At 40.4% G+C, this 19940-nt stretch overlaps 2 protein-coding genes across 2 annotated transcripts in view; one reads left to right on the top strand and one right to left on the bottom strand.

The window, feature by feature from the left end:
• Positions 1-1833: 1833 nt before the first annotated feature.
• PIGP (phosphatidylinositol glycan anchor biosynthesis class P) lies at positions 1834-5039 on the bottom strand. The gene is made up of 4 exons (XM_062515233.1): positions 4171-5039; positions 3268-3340; positions 2686-2804; positions 1834-2451 (listed from the first exon to the last, which is right to left on the bottom strand). The coding sequence occupies exons 1-4, from the start codon at positions 4250-4252 to the stop codon at positions 2321-2323; spliced, it is 405 nt and encodes a 134-aa protein (XP_062371217.1). The 5' UTR covers positions 4253-5039; the 3' UTR covers positions 1834-2320.
• Positions 5040-5884: 845 nt separating this feature from the next.
• TTC3 (tetratricopeptide repeat domain 3) overlaps positions 5885-19940 on the top strand; it is a 69588-nt gene continuing 55532 nt past the window's right edge. The window contains 6 exon segments of the mRNA XM_062488191.1: positions 5885-5959; positions 8559-8604; positions 11163-11295; positions 16803-16887; positions 18157-18210; positions 19518-19641. Coding sequence (XP_062344175.1) covers positions 5885-5959; positions 8559-8604; positions 11163-11295; positions 16803-16887; positions 18157-18210; positions 19518-19641 — 517 coding nt within the window.

Genomic DNA, 19940 nt, shown 5'->3' with positions numbered 1-19940 from the left:
GGCTTTATTCCAGCAGGGACAATGAACTGCATTGAACTCTACCAGTTGTGCCATCAGTAAGGAAGAAAGGTGAAAATGAGGGCAAATTTAGGGGTTTTTTGCCTTTTATTTATTTAGGTTCCCCTCAGTCTGTGAGAACAATGGACACCTGATATCCAGGGATGTTTTGTAAAGAGAGGCACCACCGTTCAACCATGTGGGGCTTTTTTTTTTTTTTTTCTTTTTCCCTCAATACCTAAGGCAAAATTCATATAAATCTACATAAAAAAAAAAACCTCCTCTCCTCTTTGCAGAGTTGTGCATCTTCTTACAGGCAAGACCTGTGGATCCCCAATTCCCCAAAATACATATTTTGGCCCCCAAACCCCACATTACCTGGTTTGATTTTGCTCCCAGAGGCAATTTCTGATGTGTCAAACGTGCCCAAGTTGAAGAAAAGTTCACCACGGTGTCTCTGAAGCAGCAGTGACAGAAAAGCAAAGATTTGAGTTTCACCCCTGCAAGTTTCCCTTGAACAAACAGCCCCCGTTGCTTCTCCCATAACTGTGGGGTCTGCAGAGAAATTAAATTCACCCCTGATCCCAATCTTTGCCCAAGGTTTACATCCTTTAATTTGTGTTTTCTCACAGCATTTTCCAGTAGCTTTCCTTGATCCTGAAGGGATTTGGGCATCCTTAACAAGGGACTGAATTAATCCTTGCATCGAATGATCCCAAACGTGGCCTTCACTCGTTGTCACGTCGGAATTCCAAATGAAATTGCTCTCTCAGGAAGCAAAAAGGGGTGGAAAACACACAGGGGAAAAAAAAAAAAAAGAAAAAAAAAAGAAAAAAAAAAGATTGCAGTCAATGCTTCAACGTCTGGAACGTGATTAGAGGAGTGGCAAAAGAGCAAACACATCTTCACATCTGCTGGTCATAAAATCGTGGTTTAATGGATTAAATGATTAATGAGAATTCATAAAAGGACAGGATGGTGGCAGTGTTGAGAAACAACAGCAAATTAAACCCCAAAACTTCATTAATAAGTTAAAACTACCTCACAAATCAACACTGTTCTAGTTTAGACACAAATTCATTTTTATACAGTCCCCACCACAAATTCAGTACTTCAAATTGCAACGTTGAAAAGCATTTTTTCCCTTCAATTTTTCCCTACGTGCTTTAATCCTACCTGGAATACTGAACGTGGAGATTTTTCCTTCAAATTCAGGGCAAAAAACCCAACCAACTGCAGATTTATATTTATGCCAAAGTGATTGTTACCAAGTCTTAAAGCTTTCCAGAGCAACTGATGATCATTTTAATAGATCTCTAAAGAAGTGATGTAAGATTTTTCACACAAATTCTCAAAAATTTATTATCTTTGAATGAAATAATAACATTTTAAACTAAATTCTCAGCTGAAGTTGGGCACGGGCTTAATAAAGAATGAGGTTCTATTCACTGGGCTTTATAATAGACCAAAATTACATTGAGTCCTGGAAACACCTGAATTTGTGACACTTGGGAGAAAGGAAATAAAAAATAAATTGTTTAAAAAAATATCTGAGCCGCTTAACCTTGGGTTTTAACAGCGTGGACCTGCCAGTTCCTGTATTTCCAGCTATTTCCTTGAACTTTGTTTTCAGTATTCTTAAAAACAAGTTCAAAAAAGCAATTTCAAGATTTGTTTCAGCAAATCTTCCCAACCCACCTGCATTATTTTTGATAAATCTGATCATTTGGGGGGTGGGGGATCAACAGATTTGGTTGAATAAAGAATTGTGTGAAGGAAAATGGAGGATTATACACCTTAACCCAGGAGAAACCCCCCAGAACCACAGGAAAATGATGAGCACAGAAAAATCAGCCACGTTTTATTTATATTTACAAAGGCAAATAATATATTTACAATGCAAACACTTCCAGTTAATAATTAAAAAAGGTCCTCAAGCGTTTGACTGGCACAACACATTTTCTCTCCCTGAATTTAAAGAGAAACAGAATTAAACTCTGTTTAAAAGTTGCTTTTTTACCCTCTCAGAGGGGAATTCCAAGCAGAAAGCTGCAAGTAACAGAACACTTTTAAACACACTTTTTATTTATTTATTTATTTTTTTAAATGATGAATAACCAGATAAATTTTGAGGGCATAATTTTTAGAGCAAATGCAGGTTATTAAGGCGAATAATAATAATAATAATAATAATAGTAATAAATTTAATTAGAAATTCAGGGGAAAAAGAAGCTGAAAGAGTTTTTATTTTTAGTTTGGTGAGGTTTTAAGTGTCCCTCTGTAAGTTTTAGTAATCCTTTGTTCAAACAGATTTTAATAACAACTATCTGCTATTGCAGATCACTTTTTCAGGGAGGAAAAACATCCTGTTGACTTCACTGATGGGAATATCCCTCAGTGCTGGAATTGCCTCCTCTTGGAATTTCTTCTGCTGCTGCTTTTTTGCAAAGTTATCTACAAAAGATAAGGAGAACATTTCATACCTTCCAGATCCTTTTCTTTCAACAATATTTATATAACCATACAGAGCAACATTACAATTTTAGCTACATTTAAAGGATGCTGAAAACCCCAACAAGGACTTCCAAGAACTCAAATATTTAAAGGCTTAAAATTTGGGTTTTATTCTCTACAGATTTCCAGAACTGTCAGTGAAGGATCAAACTTTTAAATAAGCAGTAAAATTACCTGTGATGGTGTGAGTGGAGTTGAGTGGAGCTGTGCTCATCATGTTAATCCCAAAAAGCAAAATGTAGCCAATTCCCACAGCCACCAGGAGATAAACTGGCAGAGCAACTGCCCAGTATCTGAGAAAAGGGATTGAAAATCTTACATTTAGCAACAAAGGCTTAATAATAAATGAGTTTTAATGTTGGTGTTGTATCTGTGATGAATTTCTCCAAGAGGAAAAGAAACAACACTTCTGATTGTGGATCCTGACTGCACTGGAGCTGCTGACAAACCATCAGATAAATTCCTTTAAAAAGGTGTTTATTTTTAAATTATGGCCTAATGTTTATTGTATTTCCACCAGCAAACTTCCTGAAAGCAAAATGCCACATTTAACCTAAAACATCCCAATATTATTTATTTCATGGCACAATGAAACATTTTCACCATAGCTGCACTTAAAAAAAAATGCTTCAGCAACATTACAGCCCTTTATCATCAGGGGAAAATGGATTTAATGCAAGGCCATTATTTAAAAAGGAAAAATGTTTTGTTATTTGAAAATAATTAGGATTAAAGAGTTTTATTGTCTGAACTTACTTTTGAGGCCAGTATGTCAGTCCCAGAGAGAACAGCCAAGTCTCAGGAATATAAGCCCAGATAAGGTACAAAACTGCACAACAAAATTAAAAATTCACAATAAGACTGATGGTGTTTTAGAATTCCTAAATTTTGCTTTCCTTTAAACCAAAATACCTCTCCCAAAAGATTGCAGAATTTGCCTCTCAGACACAAATCCTGCCCAGTACCTGGTCACAAGGGATCAGGATCAGTTTTATATTTGCTTTTACATTTAATTCCTGCTTTCCTATGAAGACAGACAAGGGTTTATTCCAAGTTAAACTGCAGAACAATAAAAAAAAAGAAAAAAAAAAACAACAAACCCCCCCCCCCACCCCGAACACCTCGATAAAAAGAAGCCAAAAGAATCTGAACAGGGATAATAGTAAAGCAGAAAATGATCTCACAGTGGCCATTTAATGGGAAGAAAAACAGAGGGAATTGCAGTGTTTGTAATGAAAAGTTATTGAAAATCCTTCCTGATTCTCACGGGATGGGGAGAGGAGCTGAACCCAACTCCCCCTCGTTTCTCACAGCAGGATCCTGCACTAAAAGATATCTGCAGCACCTTGTCGTGTTGAAAAAGTGTTTTCTACCCTCTCCAACCTTGGTCCTGAGAATGAAGAGAAAACCTGATAGAACCCAAAATATATTCCACCTCTGTTGACCAGATTGGCTTTATTTATTTATTTATTTATATATTTTTTTTCATTATTTTGATGGGGAAGGTAACACCACAACTACCTCCGGCGCTTGGTGAAATGGTGAAATGTGAAAATGCGTCTGACACGAGTTAAAAAGAAAAAAAAAAAAGGGGGGGTTAAAATGGGAATGCAGCAAAGGAACACTTGGGGGTGATGGGTCCAGCTGCGGGATACTCACTGAAGCCAAACCACGAGCCCAGAAAAAGCGCAAATCCATAGATCGCCCTTTCGGGCAGCGGGGCCGGAGAGTTCTCAACCATGCCGGGTTCTTCCCTTGGACTCCACGGGGAGGGAGGAGAACGGGATATGGGAACGTCAGAGATTTCAGAACGGGATACGGGAATGTCAGAGATGAACGGGATACGGGAATGTCAGAGGTTTCAGAACGGGATACGGGAATGTCAGAGATGAACGGGATACGGGAACGTCAGAGATTTCAGAACGGGATACGGGAATGTCAGAGATGAACGGGATACGGGAACGTCAGAGATTTCAGAACGGGATACGGGAATGTCAGAGATGAACGGGATACGGGAATGTCAGAGATTTCAGAACGGGATACGGGAATGTCAGAGATGAACGGGATACGGGAACGTCAGAGGTTTCAGAACGGGACACGGGAATGTCAGAGATGAACGGGATACGGGAACGTCAGAGATTTCAGAACGGGATACGGGAATGTCAGAGATTTCAGAACGGGACACGGGAACGTCAGAGATGAACGGGATACGGGAATGTCAGAGATTTCCCAACCGGATACGGGAACGTCAGAGATTTCCCAACCGGATACGGGAATGTCAGAGATTTCAGAACGGGATACAGGGAGTCAGAGATTTCAGAACGGGATACAGAGATGTCAGAGATTTCCCGGGAAGCTACTCCCGGAGGACCCCATTGTACCTGAGGGTGCGGGAGCCACACCCTCCACCCCCCCACTCTGCGCCGGGCTCTGCCCCTTTGCTCTCCAGAGCCTGGAACAGCAGGGGGAGGAGGGAGGGGGGAGGAAGAGGAAGAGGAAGAGGAGGAAGGCGCTCCCTACCGCAACTCCCGCATCCGCCTCCGCACCGCCCGCATCCGGCCCCGCGCGCGCAGGCGCGCCGCCCGCGGATTGGCCGCGGCTCGTGACGTCAGAGGGCGGTCGGCCAATGGGCGGTACGTCCGGTGGGCGGGGCGAGCTGGGGCGGCGGGAGCGGCGGCGGCGACGCAGCGGGAGCGGAGCGGAGGGTGCGGGGAGGATGGATACAGGGAGGGATACAGGGATGGATACAGGGAGTGATACAGGGATGGATACAGGGGTGGAGCGAGCGAGCGGTAGCTGCTTGGCCGCCTTCCACTGCCTTCCCCCGCGCCTCGCCCAGCCCGGGACCCCCGCTCGCTGCCCGGTTAGTGTCCGGCAGCGTGAGGGGCGCCTGCGGCCCGCCCAAGGCGGAGCGCGGTACACGTGAGCTGCTCCGGGATCTTGGCGCACCGGCACGGATCGGGCGGTGCCGGCGGGATGAGGCACGGCAGCGGCGAGCCCTGGGGTTTACCCCTGGGTGGGGGCGGGGGAGAGCCCGGGAGCTGCTGGGACGGGGCGGGGAGTTCTGCGTTCCGGGATGGAGCCCGAATTCCGGGGATGCAGATTCTTGAGCCGGCAGGGAGAAAATACCTCATCTTTCTGTCGGGGGTGAGGCAGCGCCCCGGGGACCTGGTGGGGTGTAGAACAGAGTTAGTCAATGGGTTAGGATGGCCGGTGTCAGCACTGAACTCTGTTTTCACGAATCCAGAGCTTTCCCAAAACCCAGGCAAAGTGAGATTTAGTGGTGTGATCCTTGGAAGCGTTGCACAGCTCGCGTTACTCACTTGTCTCCCTCTGGTGTGTTACTCGTCTCTTTCTCTCAGGGTGATGAGCCATGGCCGATCCTCTGTCCAAATCCGACCTTGCAGCTTTTATTCATTTTGGAGATGATCCATCCTACTTTGACCTGGTAAGTGAAACTGGATGGGAAACTTGCAGAATGTTCCAGGGGAGTTTTCACCCAGATCGGGCCCTGGCACAGAATTCCCAGAGCAGCTGTGGCTGCCCCCGGATCCCTGGCAGTGCCCAAGGCCAGGTTGGACACTGGGGCCGGAGCAGCCTGGGACGGTGGAAGGTGTCCCTGCCCGTGGAATGGGATGGGGTTTAAGGTCCATTCAAACCCATATCGTTCTGGGATTTTCTAATCAGATCTCCGGAGTCATTCCCAGTGTTGATGAACTCAAACTCCTGGATAGGCACCTCCCACTGTCCATAATTCCCTTGCCAAAACCCCAAACTGAGGGAAAGCCCAAAGCCTGTGACCCCTGCCCAGGGGGTGACTGATGAGTCCACCTGGGCAGGGGAACTTGCCCAACCTGTTGGTCCTGTGGCCATTCCTGGGCTCAGCCTGGCACTCTCAGTGGCTGTCACTGCAGAGCCATCAGCTCCTGGGCTGTGGGATTCCAGCTCCTGGACTGTGGGATTCCAGCTCCTGGGCTGTGGGATTCCAGGTCCTGGGCCTGTGGGATTCCAGCTCCTGGGCCTGTGGGATTCCAGCTCTGGGCTGTGGGATTCCAGGTCCTGGGCCTGTGGGATTCCAGCTCTGGGCTGTGGGATTCCAGGTCCTGGGCCTGTGGGATTCCAGCTCCTGGACTGTGGGATTCCAGCTCCTGAGCTGTGGGATTCCAGCTCCTGGGCTGTGGGATTCCAGGTCCTGGGCCTGTGGGATTCCAGCTCCTGGGCTGTGGGATTCCAGCTCCTGGGCTGTGGGATTCCAGGTCCTGGGCCTGTGGGATTCCAGGTCCTGGGCCTGTGGGATTCCAGCTCCTGGGCCTGTGGGATTCCAGGTCCTGGGCCTGTGGGATTCCAGGTCCTGGGCCTGTGGGATTCCAGGTCCTGGGCCTGTGGGATTCCAGCTCCTGGGCCTGTGGGATTCCAGCTCCTGGGCCTGTGGGATTCCAGGTCCTGGTCCTGTGGGATTCCAGGTCCTGGTCCTGTGGGATTCCAGCTCCTGGGCCTGTGGGATTCCAGCTCCTGGGCCTGTGGGATTCCAGCTCCTGGGCTGTGGGATTCCAGCTCTTGGTTCCTGGCATTTCAGCTCTGTACAGTGACTCCAGCTTTGCCCCTTTTTGTTTTTCTGATCTCTTCCAATCCGATGCATTTCTTTGTCCAAGTAAGGCTCTGTTTGTTTAACCCCAGATTCCCAGACTGGTTTGGGCTGGGAAGGACCTTAAATCCCACCCAGTTCCACTCCCTGCCATGGCAGGGACACCTCCCACTGTCCCAGGCTGCTCCCAGCCCCAGTGTCCAACCTGGAACTGAACATTCCAGGGATCCAGGGGCAGCCACAGCAAATCTGGGAATTCCATCCCAGCCCCTCATTACCATCCCAGGGAACAATTCCTAATTCCCAGTGTCCCATCCAGCCCTGCCCTCTGGCAGTGGGAACCATTCCCTGTGCCCTGTAGCTCCAGTTCCTGATGAACTTTCCCTCTCAGTTACTGTTGAGCTTTTTCTGGATAAACTGCAGCTCTTTTCTGCTTCCATACTTCCAGGAATATTTTCCTGGACTGTTGATTTTCTTGTTGTGGTTGAGGAATCTCAGAAATCCCTAATTTCCATATTTGTGCTGCTTGCAGAGCTCGTTGGGAGTTATCAGTGTGGCCTTTTGTCCTCCCCAAGCAGGAATTAAAAGCACAGATAAATTGAATTTCTCCTTTGTAAAGCTCTGCCTTTCCAAGGGACTGGTACCAGCAGAGCTGTGATTCCATTCAGAATTTATTTCTATCAGTGAAGAACTTTTTGGGTGTTTGCTGCTGCCAGAACCAAGCTCTTCAAAACTTGTCAGTTGTCTTTCAAGATGAGCTGATTTTTAAGTTGAAGTTGGAATTTTTTTCCCCTCTTTTATTTTTTTTTTTTTTGTGTGTGTCCTGGCCTGTTAAATACATGAATTATATAATTTCTGCATTTCTGTGAAATGATAATGCAGCCTTTCCTGTGGTATAGAGTGTTTATTGAATCACGCATTTACCATGTTTGTTAAAATAACAGACTTTGTAGGGATCTATAAATCAGAATAAATAATTTCTTCTTCAGCTTGAGGTGCTCAAATGAGGTTTAAACCCCTTAAAAGTAGCATGAAATGCTAAATAATCTCCTCTTATTTTGCTGTTCATGGTTTTATTTAAACTTACATTCACTGTCAAGACGTTATTATTATTTTTGATTATTTTTAAAAGACCTGTGTAGCCTTCTTAAACCTTTTTATCAGGTACTCTTGAACATGATTTTGCTGCCTGATTTTTAATTATTAATTCCTAGAATCCTCTTCTAGTGTGATTGAAAATATAAATGAGTAAAGCTTTTCCTGTCTATTCCCAACCATGAACCTATGGCCATTTTTTTTTAATGGGGATGCAGGTAAATATTCTTTTTTTCTTTCTTGAAACAAAATGGTTTCTTTGTTCCTGGCTTGGGTTTATTTGTTTGCTTTTTGGCTGTGCAATATAATAAATGATAAATATGTAAATATATTATGTGTAAATATGTAAGTAATGTGATTTTTTTAGGGTCAAGGAACTTTTGGACAGCCAGTGCTGCCTAATCCTAAAACAGGTATGGAAACAATATTCCATTTCTTGGATCTTTGGATTGCTGTTTGCTTTTATTTTCCCTTCTTTTGCCTGCAAATGAGTTCATTCTTATTTCTGAAATATTGTTATATTCTGTTACCCTGGAACAATTCTCATCTGCTTTTCCCAGTATAACTTAAATGCTGAGTAATATTTACATAAATTTAATTAGTGTTGTGAGGGTGGAGATTCAAGGCTTGTGTTTTAACTGTGTAGGTCTAAAAACAAGTTCCAGGGTTTGTTTTTTTTTTGTTGTTTCTTTTTGGTTTTTTTTTTTTTTTTTTTTTTTTTTTTAGGGGAGTTTTTGCAGTAATAGTTAAACAAAAGCTCCCAGTTGCAGAAAAGCAGGTGGCTCAAATTCAAAATTGTGTTTTCTGCACAACCCCCTGATTTGTGGGAATAAACAGATGAACATCTGTGGCAAGGGAAGTTTTATTTATTTTTGGGTGTGTTTTCAGACCCTCAGATGATGCTGCTCTGCTCTGAGAGTACCTGAAACCACCCCAAAAATCTGAATTTTCCTTTTCATTTCCTCCAGAGGGCCTGAAGCCTCAATGGCCCAATTTAATTTTTAATTTGCCTCCACCCTTCCCTGTTCCATGCTGATTCTGGGAAGTGCAGGATGCTTTGGGAGAGCCCTGAATCAGGATGGCTTTTGAAGACAAGCCCTGATGGTTCTGTGTCCTGTTGCCCTGGTTTTATTATCCTGACTAATTCCTGGATAATTCATGGAAGGGGCTGATGTTTTCCCTGGAAAGTTCCCTTCCAGCCCAGCAAGGAGGCTGCATTTATGCATTTTTATCTTAATTGGGAACACAGGAATACAAAGCCTTCCAGCAGCTCCCTATTTTTAATTCCATATAAATCCTCTCTCCCTTTTCCAGTTAAAAATTCCCTCAAGTTGCCAGGGGAGTTCAGAGTGTTCAGACTCCCTTGGTTTGGTTTGTCAGGATCAGAGGCTGGAAATAATCCTGGATTTTAATATTTATTGACACTTTGTAATGGCAGAAATAACAAATAATTTTAATATTTATTGACACTTTGAAATGGCAGAAATAAAAATTGAGTTTATTGTTTATTGACATTTTGGAATGGCAGAAATAACAATTAATTTTAATATTTACTGACACTTTGTAAGGGCAGAAATAATTAATTTTAATATTTACAGACAATTTGTAATGGCAGAAATAACAATTGATTTAAAAATTTATTGACACTTAGTAATGGCAGAAATAACAATTTTAATATTTACTGACACTTTGAAATGGCAGAAATAACAATTGAGTTTAATATTTACTGACACTTTGAAATGGCAGAAATAATTAATTTTAATATTTATTGACACTTTGAAATGGCAGCAATAACAATTAAATTTAATATTTACTGACAATTTGAAATGGCAGAAATAAGAATTGAGTTTGTTTATAGACACTTTGAAATGACAGAAATAATTAATTTTAATATTTATTGACAATTTGTAATGGCAGAAATAACAATTGATTTTAGTGTTTATTGGTACTTGGGAACACCTGAAATAACAATTTTAATATTTATTGACACTTTGTAATGGCAGAAATAACAATTAATTTTAATATTTATTGACACTTTGAAATGGCAGCAATAGCAATTAATTTTAATATTTATTGACAATTTGTAATAGCAGAAATAACAATTGATTTTAATATTTATTGATACTGTGAAATGGCAGAAATAACAATTGATTTAAAAATTTATTGACACTTAGTAATGGCAGAAATAATTAATTTTAATATTTATTGACACTTTGAAATGGCAGAAATAATTAATTTTAATATTTATTGACACTTTGAAATGGCAGCAATAACAATTAAATTTAATATTTACTGACACTTTGAAATGGCAGAAATAATTAATTTTAATATTTATACACAATTTGTAATGGCAGAAATAACAATTGATTTAAAAATTTATTGACACTTAGTAATGGCAGAAATAACAAGTTTAATATTTACTGACACTTTGAAATGGCAGAAATAAGAATTAATTTTAATGTTTATAGACACTTTGAATTTGCAGAAATAAGAATTGAGTTTAATATTTACTGACCCTTTGCAATGGCAGCAATAACAATTAATTTTAATATTTATTGACACTTTGAAATTGCAGAAATAAGAATTAATTTTAATATTTACTGACCCTTTGCAATGGCAGCAATAACAATTAATTTTAATATTTATTGACACTTTGAATTTGCAGAAATAAGAATTAATTTTAATATTTATAGACACTTTGAATTTGCAGAAATAAGAATTAATTTTAATGTTTATAGACACTTTGAATTTGCAGAAATAAGAATTGAGTTTAATATTTACTGACCCTTTGCAATGGCAGCAATAACAATTAATTTTAATATTTATTGACACTTTGAAATTGCAGAAATAAGAATTAATTTTAATATTTACTGACCCTTTGCAATGGCAGCAATAACAATTAATTTTCATGTTTCCTGGCACTTTGGAAAGCCTGAATTGTGCACTGTAATTCCCATTTTTCCCCTGGCAGGAGTTGATCCCTGTGAGGTGTGGTGCAGCAAGCCTCTGGAGAAATTAAGGGAATATTGTGACGTGATCAAAATCAGGATCCTCTGGTCTCTGTTCTTCACCAGGGAAAGCATTTCCTTTGTGGATAAATACGGGTGAGTATCCACATTTTCCAAGGGTTTTTTTTTTCCCAAATCTTCCCACTTTTTCCTGTTCCCTGTGAAAATTCCTTGGGTGTTTCCAGTAGGGCTCAAACTGGTGCAGAAAAGTTGGGAATTGGTCGAGGTCAGAAGTTCTTGAATCCACAGGAAGAAAAGGAAAAAAAATTAATATGAAGACTGAGGTTTTAAAATTTGGAGCCTTTGGGAATGTGGGAAGTTTTGGATTCATTTCTTTGGGAATGTGGGAAGATTTGGATTCATTTCTTTGGGAATGTGGGAAATTTTAGATTCATTTCTTTGGGAATGTGAGAAGTTTTGGATTCATTTCTTTGGGAATCTGGGAAGTTTTGGATTCATTTCTTTGGGAATGTGGGAAGTTTTGGATTCATTTCTTTGGGAATGTGGGAAGATTTGGAGCCTTTGTTTGGGAATGTGGGAAATTTTGGAGCCTTTGTTTGGGAATGTGGGAAATTTTGGAGCCTTTGTTTGGGAATGTGGAAAATTTTGGAGCCTTTGTTTGGGAATGTGGGAAATTTTGGAGCCTTTGTTTGGGAATGTGGGAAATTTTGGAGCCTTTGTTTGGGAATGTGGGAAATTTTGGAGCCTTTGTTTGGGAATGTGGGAAGTTTTGGAGCCTTTGTTTGGGAATGGGGGAAGTTTTGGATTCATTTCTTTGGGAATGTGGGAAATTTTGGATTCATTTCTTTGGGAATGTGGGAAGTTTTGGATTCATTTGTTTGGGAATGTGGGAAGTTTTGGAGCCTTTGTTTGGGAATGTGGGAAGTTTTGGAGCCTTTGTTTAGGAATGTGGGAAGATTTGGATTCATTTCTTTGGGAATGTGGGAAATTTTAGATTCATTTCTTTGGGAATGTGGGAAGTTTTAGATTCATTTCTTTGGGAATGTGAGAAGTTTTGGATTCATTTCTTTGGGAATGTGGGAAGTTTTGGAGCCTTTGTTTGGGAATGTGGGAAGTTTTGGATTCATTTCTTTGGGAATGTGGGAAGTTTTGGAGCCTTTCTTTGGGAATGTGGGAAGTTTTGGAACCTTTGTTTGGGAATGTGGGAAGATTTGGATTCATTTCTTTGGGAATGTGGGAAATTTTAGATTCATTGCTTTGGGAATGTGAGAAGTTTTGGATTCATTTCTTTGGGAATCTGGGAAGTTTTGGAGCCTTTGTTTGGGAATGTGGGAAGTTTTGGATTCATTTCTTTGGGAATGTGGGAAATTTTGGAGCCTTTGTTTGGGAATGTGGGAAATTTTGGAGCCTTTGTTTGGGAATGTGGGAAATTTTGGAGCCTTTGTTTGGGAATGTGGAAAATTTTGGAGCCTTTGTTTGGGAATGTGGGAAATTTTGGAGCCTTTGTTTGGGAATGTGGGAAATTTTGGAGCCTTTGTTTGGGAATGTGGGAAATTTTGGAGCCTTTGTTTGGGAATGTGGGAAGTTTTGGAGCCTTTGTTTGGGAATGTGGGAAGTTTTGGATTGATTTCTTTGGGAATCTGGGAAATTTTGGAGCCTTTGTTTGGGAATGTGGGAAATTTTGGAGCCTTTGTTTGGGAATGTGGGAAGTTTTGGATTCATTTCTTTGGGAATGTGGGAAATTTTAGATTCATTTCTTTGGGAATGTGAGAAGTTTTGGATTCATTTCATTGGGAATCTGGGAAATTTTGGAGCCTTTGTTTGGGAATGTGGGAAATTTTGGAGCCTTTGTTTGGGAATCTGGGAAGTTTTGGAGCCTTTGTTTGGGAATGTGGGAAGTTTTGGATTCATTTCTTTGGGAATGTGGGAAGTTTTGGATTGATTTCTTTGGGAATCTGGGAAATTTTGGAGCCTTTGTTTGGGAATGTGGGAAGTTTTGGAGCCTTTGTTTGGGAATGTGGGAAGTTTTGGATTCATTTCTTTGGGAATGTGGGAAGTTTTGGAATCATTTCTTTGGGAATGTGGGAAGTTTTGGATTCATTTCTTTGGGAATGTGGGAAGTTTTGGATTCATTTCTTTGGGAATGTGGGAAATTTTAGATTCATTTCTTTGGGAATGTGAGAAGTTTTGGATTCATTTCATTGGGAATGTGGGAAATTTTGGAGCCTTTGTTTGGGAATGTGGGAAATTTTGGAGCCTTTGTTTGGGAATGTGGGAAGTTTTTGAGCCTTTGTTTGGGAATGTGGGAAGTTTTGGATTCATTTCTTTGGGAATGTGAGAAGTTTTGGATTCATTTCTTTGGGAATGTGGGAAGTTTTGGATTCATTTCTTTGGGAATGTGGGAAGTTTTGGAGCCTTTGTTTGGGAATGTGGGAAGATTTGGATTCATTTCTTTGGGAATGTGGGAAGTTTTGGATTCATTTCTTTGGGAATGTGGGAAATTTTAGAGCCTTTGTTTGGGAATGTGGGAAATTTTGGAGCCTTTGTTTGGGAATGTGGGAAGTTTTGGAGCCTTTGTTTGGGAATGTGGGAAGTTTTGGATTCATTTCTTTGGGAATGTGGGAAATTTTAGATTCATTTCTTTGGGAATGTGAGAAGTTTTGGATTCATTTCATTGGGAATGTGGGAAATTTTGGAGCCTTTGTTTGGGAATGTGGGAAATTTTGGAGCCTTTGTTTGGGAATGTGGGAAATTTTGGAGCCTTTGTTTGGGAATGTGGAAAATTTTGGAGCCTTTGTTTGGGAATGTGGGAAATTTTGGAGCCTTTGTTTGGGAATGTGGGAAATTTTGGAGCCTTTGTTTGGGAATGTGGGAAATTTTGGAGCCTTTGTTTGGGAATGTGGGAAGTTTTGGAGCCTTTGTTTGGGAATGTGGGAAGTTTTGGATTGATTTCTTTGGGAATCTGGGAAATTTTGGAGCCTTTGTTTGGGAATGTGGGAAATTTTGGAGCCTTTGTTTGGGAATGTGGGAAGTTTTGGATTCATTTCTTTGGGAATGTGGGAAATTTTAGATTCATTTCTTTGGGAATGTGAGAAGTTTTGGATTCATTTCATTGGGAATCTGGGAAATTTTGGAGCCTTTGTTTGGGAATGTGGGAAATTTTGGAGCCTTTGTTTGGGAATCTGGGAAGTTTTGGAGCCTTTGTTTGGGAATGTGGGAAGTTTTGGATTCATTTCTTTGGGAATGTGGGAAGTTTTGGATTCATTTCTTTGGGAATCTGGGAAATTTTGGAGCCTTTGTTTGGGAATGTGGGAAGTTTTGGAGCCTTTGTTTGGGAATGTGGGAAGTTTTGGATTCATTTCTTTGGGAATGTGGGAAGTTTTGGAATCATTTCTTTGGGAATGTGGGAAGTTTTGGATTCATTTCTTTGGGAATGTGGGAAGTTTTGGATTCATTTCTTTGGGAATGTGGGAAATTTTGGAGCCTTTGTTTGGGAATGTGGGAAATTTTGGAGCCTTTGTTTGGGAATGTGGGAAATTTTGGAGCCTTTGTTTGGGAATGTGGAAAATTTTGGAGCCTTTGTTTGGGAATGTGGGAAATTTTGGAGCCTTTGTTTGGGAATGTGGGAAATTTTGGAGCCTTTGTTTGGGAATGTGGGAAATTTTGGAGCCTTTGTTTGGGAATGTGGGAAGTTTTGGAGCCTTTGTTTGGGAATGTGGGAAGTTTTGGATTGATTTCTTTGGGAATCTGGGAAATTTTGGAGCCTTTGTTTGGGAATGTGGGAAATTTTGGAGCCTTTGTTTGGGAATGTGGGAAGTTTTGGATTCATTTCTTTGGGAATGTGGGAAATTTTAGATTCATTTCTTTGGGAATGTGAGAAGTTTTGGATTCATTTCATTGGGAATCTGGGAAATTTTGGAGCCTTTGTTTGGGAATGTGGGAAATTTTGGAGCCTTTGTTTGGGAATCTGGGAAGTTTTGGAGCCTTTGTTTGGGAATGTGGGAAGTTTTGGATTCATTTCTTTGGGAATGTGGGAAGTTTTGGATTCATTTCTTTGGGAATCTGGGAAATTTTGGAGCCTTTGTTTGGGAATGTGGGAAATTTTGGATTCATTTCTTTGGGAATGTGGGAAGTTTTGGAATCATTTCTTTGGGAATGTGGGAAGTTTTGGATTCATTTCTTTGGGAATGTGGGAAGTTTTGGATTCATTTCTTTGGGAATGTGGGAAATTTTGGAGCCTTTGTTTGGGAATGTGGGAAATTTTGGAGCCTTTGTTTGGGAATGTGGGAAATTTTGGAGCCTTTGTTTGGGAATGTGGAAAATTTTGGAGCCTTTGTTTGGGAATGTGGGAAATTTTGGAGCCTTTGTTTGGGAATGTGGGAAATTTTGGAGCCTTTGTTTGGGAATGTGGGAAATTTTGGAGCCTTTGTTTGGGAATGTGGGAAGTTTTGGATTCATTTCTTTGGGAATGTGGGAAGTTTTGGAGCCTTTGTTTGGGAATGTGGGAAGATTTGGATTCATTTCTTTGGGAATGTGGGAAGTTTTGGATTCATTTCTTTGGGAATGTGGGAAATTTTAGAGCCTTTGTTTGGGAATGTGGGAAATTTTGGAGCCTTTGTTTGGGAATGTGGGAAGTTTTGGAGCCTTTGTTTGGGAATGTGGGAAGTTTTGGATTCATTTCTTTGGGAATGTGGGAAATTTTAGATTCATTTCTTTGGGAATGTGAGAAGTTTTGGATTCATTTCATTGGGAATGTGGGAAATTTTGGAGCCTTTGTTTGGGAATGTGGGAAATTTTGGAGCCTTTGTTTGGGAATGTGGGAAGTTTTGGATTCATTTCTTTGGGAATGTGGGAAGTTTTGGATTCATTTCTTTGGGAATGTGGGAAGTTTTAGATTCATTTCTTTGGGAATGTGAGAAGTTTTGGATTAATTTCTTTGGGAATGTGGGAAATTTTGGATTCATTTCTTTGGGAATCTGGGAAATTTTGGAGCCTTTGTTTGGGAATGTGGGAAGTTTTGGAGCCTTTGTTTGGGAATGGGGGAAGTTGTGGATTCATTTCTTTGGGAATGGGGGAAGTTTTGGATTCATTTCTTTGGGAATGTGGGAAGTTTTAGATTCATTTCTTTGGGAATGTGAGAAGTTTTGGATTCATTCCTTTGGGAATGTGGGAAGTTTTGGATTCATTTCTTTGGGAATGTGGGAAGTTTTGGATTCATTTCTTTGGGAATGTGGGAAGTTTTGGATTCATTTCTTTGGGAATGTGGGAAGTTGTGGATTCATTTCTTTGGGAATGTGGGAAGTTGTGGATTCATTTCTTTGGGAATGTGGGAAGTTGTGGATTCATTTCTTTGGGAATGTGGGAAGTTGTGGATCCTTTCTTTGGGAATGTGGGAAGTTTTGGATTCATTTCTTTGGGAACATTTCATCCCTTTTCTCTCTGCTGACATTTCTGCTGCTCTTTGTTTTCAATTCTTGTGTTGTTCCCCTCCCTCCTCTGCAGGGCTTGAGGTGAAGTTTGAAACTTCTCTTTAAATTCCCAACATTCCCTTCCCTAGATCCAATCCCTCTAAATATTCCTGATTAAGGTCCTGCAACCCCTTGGGATTTGTCTGAGTTGTAATTTTTTCTCTTTTCCCACAGTTTGCTGTTCCTGGGCTGGAACATCAAGACAGTCTGCGAGTGCAATGTTTTGGAAAACCTTGCTGATTTACTTAAAAAAGTTGTTGTAAGTCCTGCCTTTTAAATTTCTCTGAATTTTCCAGTGTGTGTTCATTAAATCTCTCCCTTGGGAATCTTGGGGTTACATCCTAAATGAGACATTTCCCTGTGTGAAGACATTATTTAATAATTGAGCTGCAGCTTTCCAGGAAGAAACACTGGCCTGGGCTTTATTCCACTTGGGATAATTTAGGAATTTTTTGCACTCACAATAAAGTTGGTGGATGAATGACTTAAGTTAAAATTTTTTTTCGCCCCCCCCCCCCTTCATTCAACAAATGTTGCTTCAGATTTTCTGCTGCCTTAGAGCAGTGCAGAGGGTGAGGAATATTCCCAGCAGCTCCAAGGATTTGTTGTGGGTTTTTATTTTTTTAAATTTAAGTCTGAAACGTTTCTTATTTCATTTCTTGAAATTCCCTGCTCATCCCCAAACTACACATTTAATTTTATAAATTTAGGTGTGACACATTTCTTCTTGAGGTTGTTTCTTTTTTTTTTTCTTTTTTTTTTTTTGGGTTGTGCATCCAGGAATAAAATGGATTTGGAGGAGCAGGTTTTGGGATGGTTGGGTTTTTGGGATGGTTGGGTTTTTGGGATGGTTGGGTTTTTGGGATGGTTGGGTTTTTGGGATGGTTTGGGTTTTTGGGATGGTTTGGGTTTTTGGGATGGTTTGGGTTTTTGGGATGGTTGGATTTTTGGGATGGTTGGATTTTGGGATTGATTTTTGGGATGGTTGGATTTTGGGATTGATTTTTGGGATGGTTGGATTTTGGGATTGATTTTTGGGATGGTTGGATTTTTGGGATGGTTGGATTTTTGGGATGGTTGGATTTTTGGGATGGTTGGATTTTTGGGATTGATTTTTGGGATGGTTGGATTTTGGGATTGATTTTTGGGATGGTTGGATTTTTGGGATTGATTTTTGGGATGGTTGGATTTTGGGATTGATTTTTGGGATTGGTTGGATTTTTGGGATTGGTTGGATTTTTGGGATTGGTTGGATTTTGGGATTGATTTTTGGGATGGTCTCAGCTGGTCCTTTGGGTTTTAGAGAGCTGCACGAGTGCTCCAAGGGGCTGAATTTCCTAAGCAGACCTCACAGCATCCAGGAATTCTCTCTTCCCATGCCAACATTTATTTTTCTACAAAAATCTGGAATTCAAACAAAAACAGGGGATTTTATTGAGTTGAACCTGAGCAGGCAGAAAACCAAATTATCAAATATCACATCTCAATAACTGATTTTTAAATTTTTTTTTTTAATTTCTCTTTCCAGAACATCCCATATTTTATCAGTGGCATCCTGAGGATTGGCAGTGGAATAGAAAATGTGAGTTTCTGGATTTGTTTTGAAGAGTCCCTGGAATTTCTCAGTCTCAAAGCCTGGGCCTGGCTCAGGCAGAGTTTGGGAAATCTGATCCATCTTTTCCTTCACTTTCTGGTACAACTCAATTCATTGCATTTTCCAGCTATTACACTTGGAAGATCCTGAATTTCCCTGGGCTTAATCCCAATTTTCCAATTTCCCAATTGGAAAAAATTCTGGGGGCTGCTGTGTGTTAAATGCCAAAGCTAAAATCAAAGCAATAAATTTAAAAACCAACATTGCAGCTTGTAGGAGCAACAAGAAAACCAGAATAAACACGGCTGTGGATTCCCCAGTTGCTGTTTTTTTGGGGATATTTGTCTTGGTCGTGTGATTTTATTTTGTTTTTAATTTTTTTTTTTTGACAAGCCATAAAAAGAAGTTTCTAAATTAAATTTGAGAGGGGTTTGTATTATTTTTTTTAACGATTTCAGTCATCGGAAGGAAATTTCTAAATGACATTTTAGGGGTTTATAAATTCTTTAATGATTTCAACCATCAGAAGGAAATTTCTAAATGACATTTTAGGGGGTTATAAATTTTTTAATGATTTCAGCCATCAGGAGGAAATTTCTAAATGACATTTTAGGGGTTTACAATTTTTTTTAATGATTTCAGCCATCAGGAGGAAATTTCTAAATGACATTTTAGGGGTTTACAATTTTTTTTAATGATTTCAGCCATCAGGAGGAAATTTCTAAATGACATTTTAGGGGTTTACAATTTTTTTTAATGATTTCAGCCATCAGGAGGAAATTTCTAAATGACATTTTAGGGGTTTACAATTTTTTTTAATGATTTCAGCCATCAGGAGGAAATTTCTAAATGACATTTTAGGGGTTTACAATTTTTTTTAATGATTTCAGCCATCAGAAGGAAATTTCTAAATGACATTTTAGGGGTTTACAATTTTTTTTAATGATTTCAGCCATCAGGAGGAAATTTCTAAATGACATTTTAGGGGTTTATAATTTTTTTAATGATTTCAACCATCATAAGGAAATTTCTAAGTCAAATATGAGGGAGTTTTATTTCATTTTTTCAATCATTTCAGAAGCTTCCAAATCAAATTCTAATATTTGAATTCTTCCTGGTCTGATTTTTGTGCCTCTGCTGTGCTGGAGATCTCCAGATATTTGCATTTATTTGCTGTTGTCTGTTTAAAAATCAGCTCAACCCTGAACAAAAGCAGAGGGTGAGGGCTCCAGCACTTTGCTTTGTATATTAATGACTTTTTCTTGATTTTATTTTTTTTTTCCCAATGGGAACAGGGATTCTTCCACCTTGCAGAGGCCCTGGATTGGGTCAGGTGTGTTGGGGATTCCAGCATCATGCAGGACCTGGAGCAGCTTGGGGACTGTGGCCGGGTCAAACTTCCTTTGCTTTTTGTTGAGTGTGAGTATGGGGAAAAAAATGAGGGAGATGCCAGGATAGGGAAAAAAAAAAGGGGGGGGGGGGGCGGGAAGAGGAGAAAAAAAAGGGGGGAAAAAAAAAAGAGGATAAAAAAAGGGGGGAAAAAAAGAGGATAAAAAACAGGGGGAAAAAAAGAGGAGGAAAAAAGGGAAAAAGAAGGGAAAAAAGGGGGGGAAAGAGGAGAAAAAAAGGGGGAGAGAAAAGAGGAGAAAAAAGGGAAAAAGAAGAGAAAAAAGGGGGGGAGAAAAGAGGAGAAAAAAGGGGGGGAGAAAAGAGGAGAA

This window comes from Cinclus cinclus, chromosome 2 (genome assembly GCF_963662255.1).
Source record: "Cinclus cinclus chromosome 2, bCinCin1.1, whole genome shotgun sequence".
Taxonomy (NCBI): Eukaryota; Metazoa; Chordata; class Aves; order Passeriformes; family Cinclidae; genus Cinclus; species Cinclus cinclus.
This window is presented reverse-complemented; position numbering and strand designations above follow the sequence as displayed.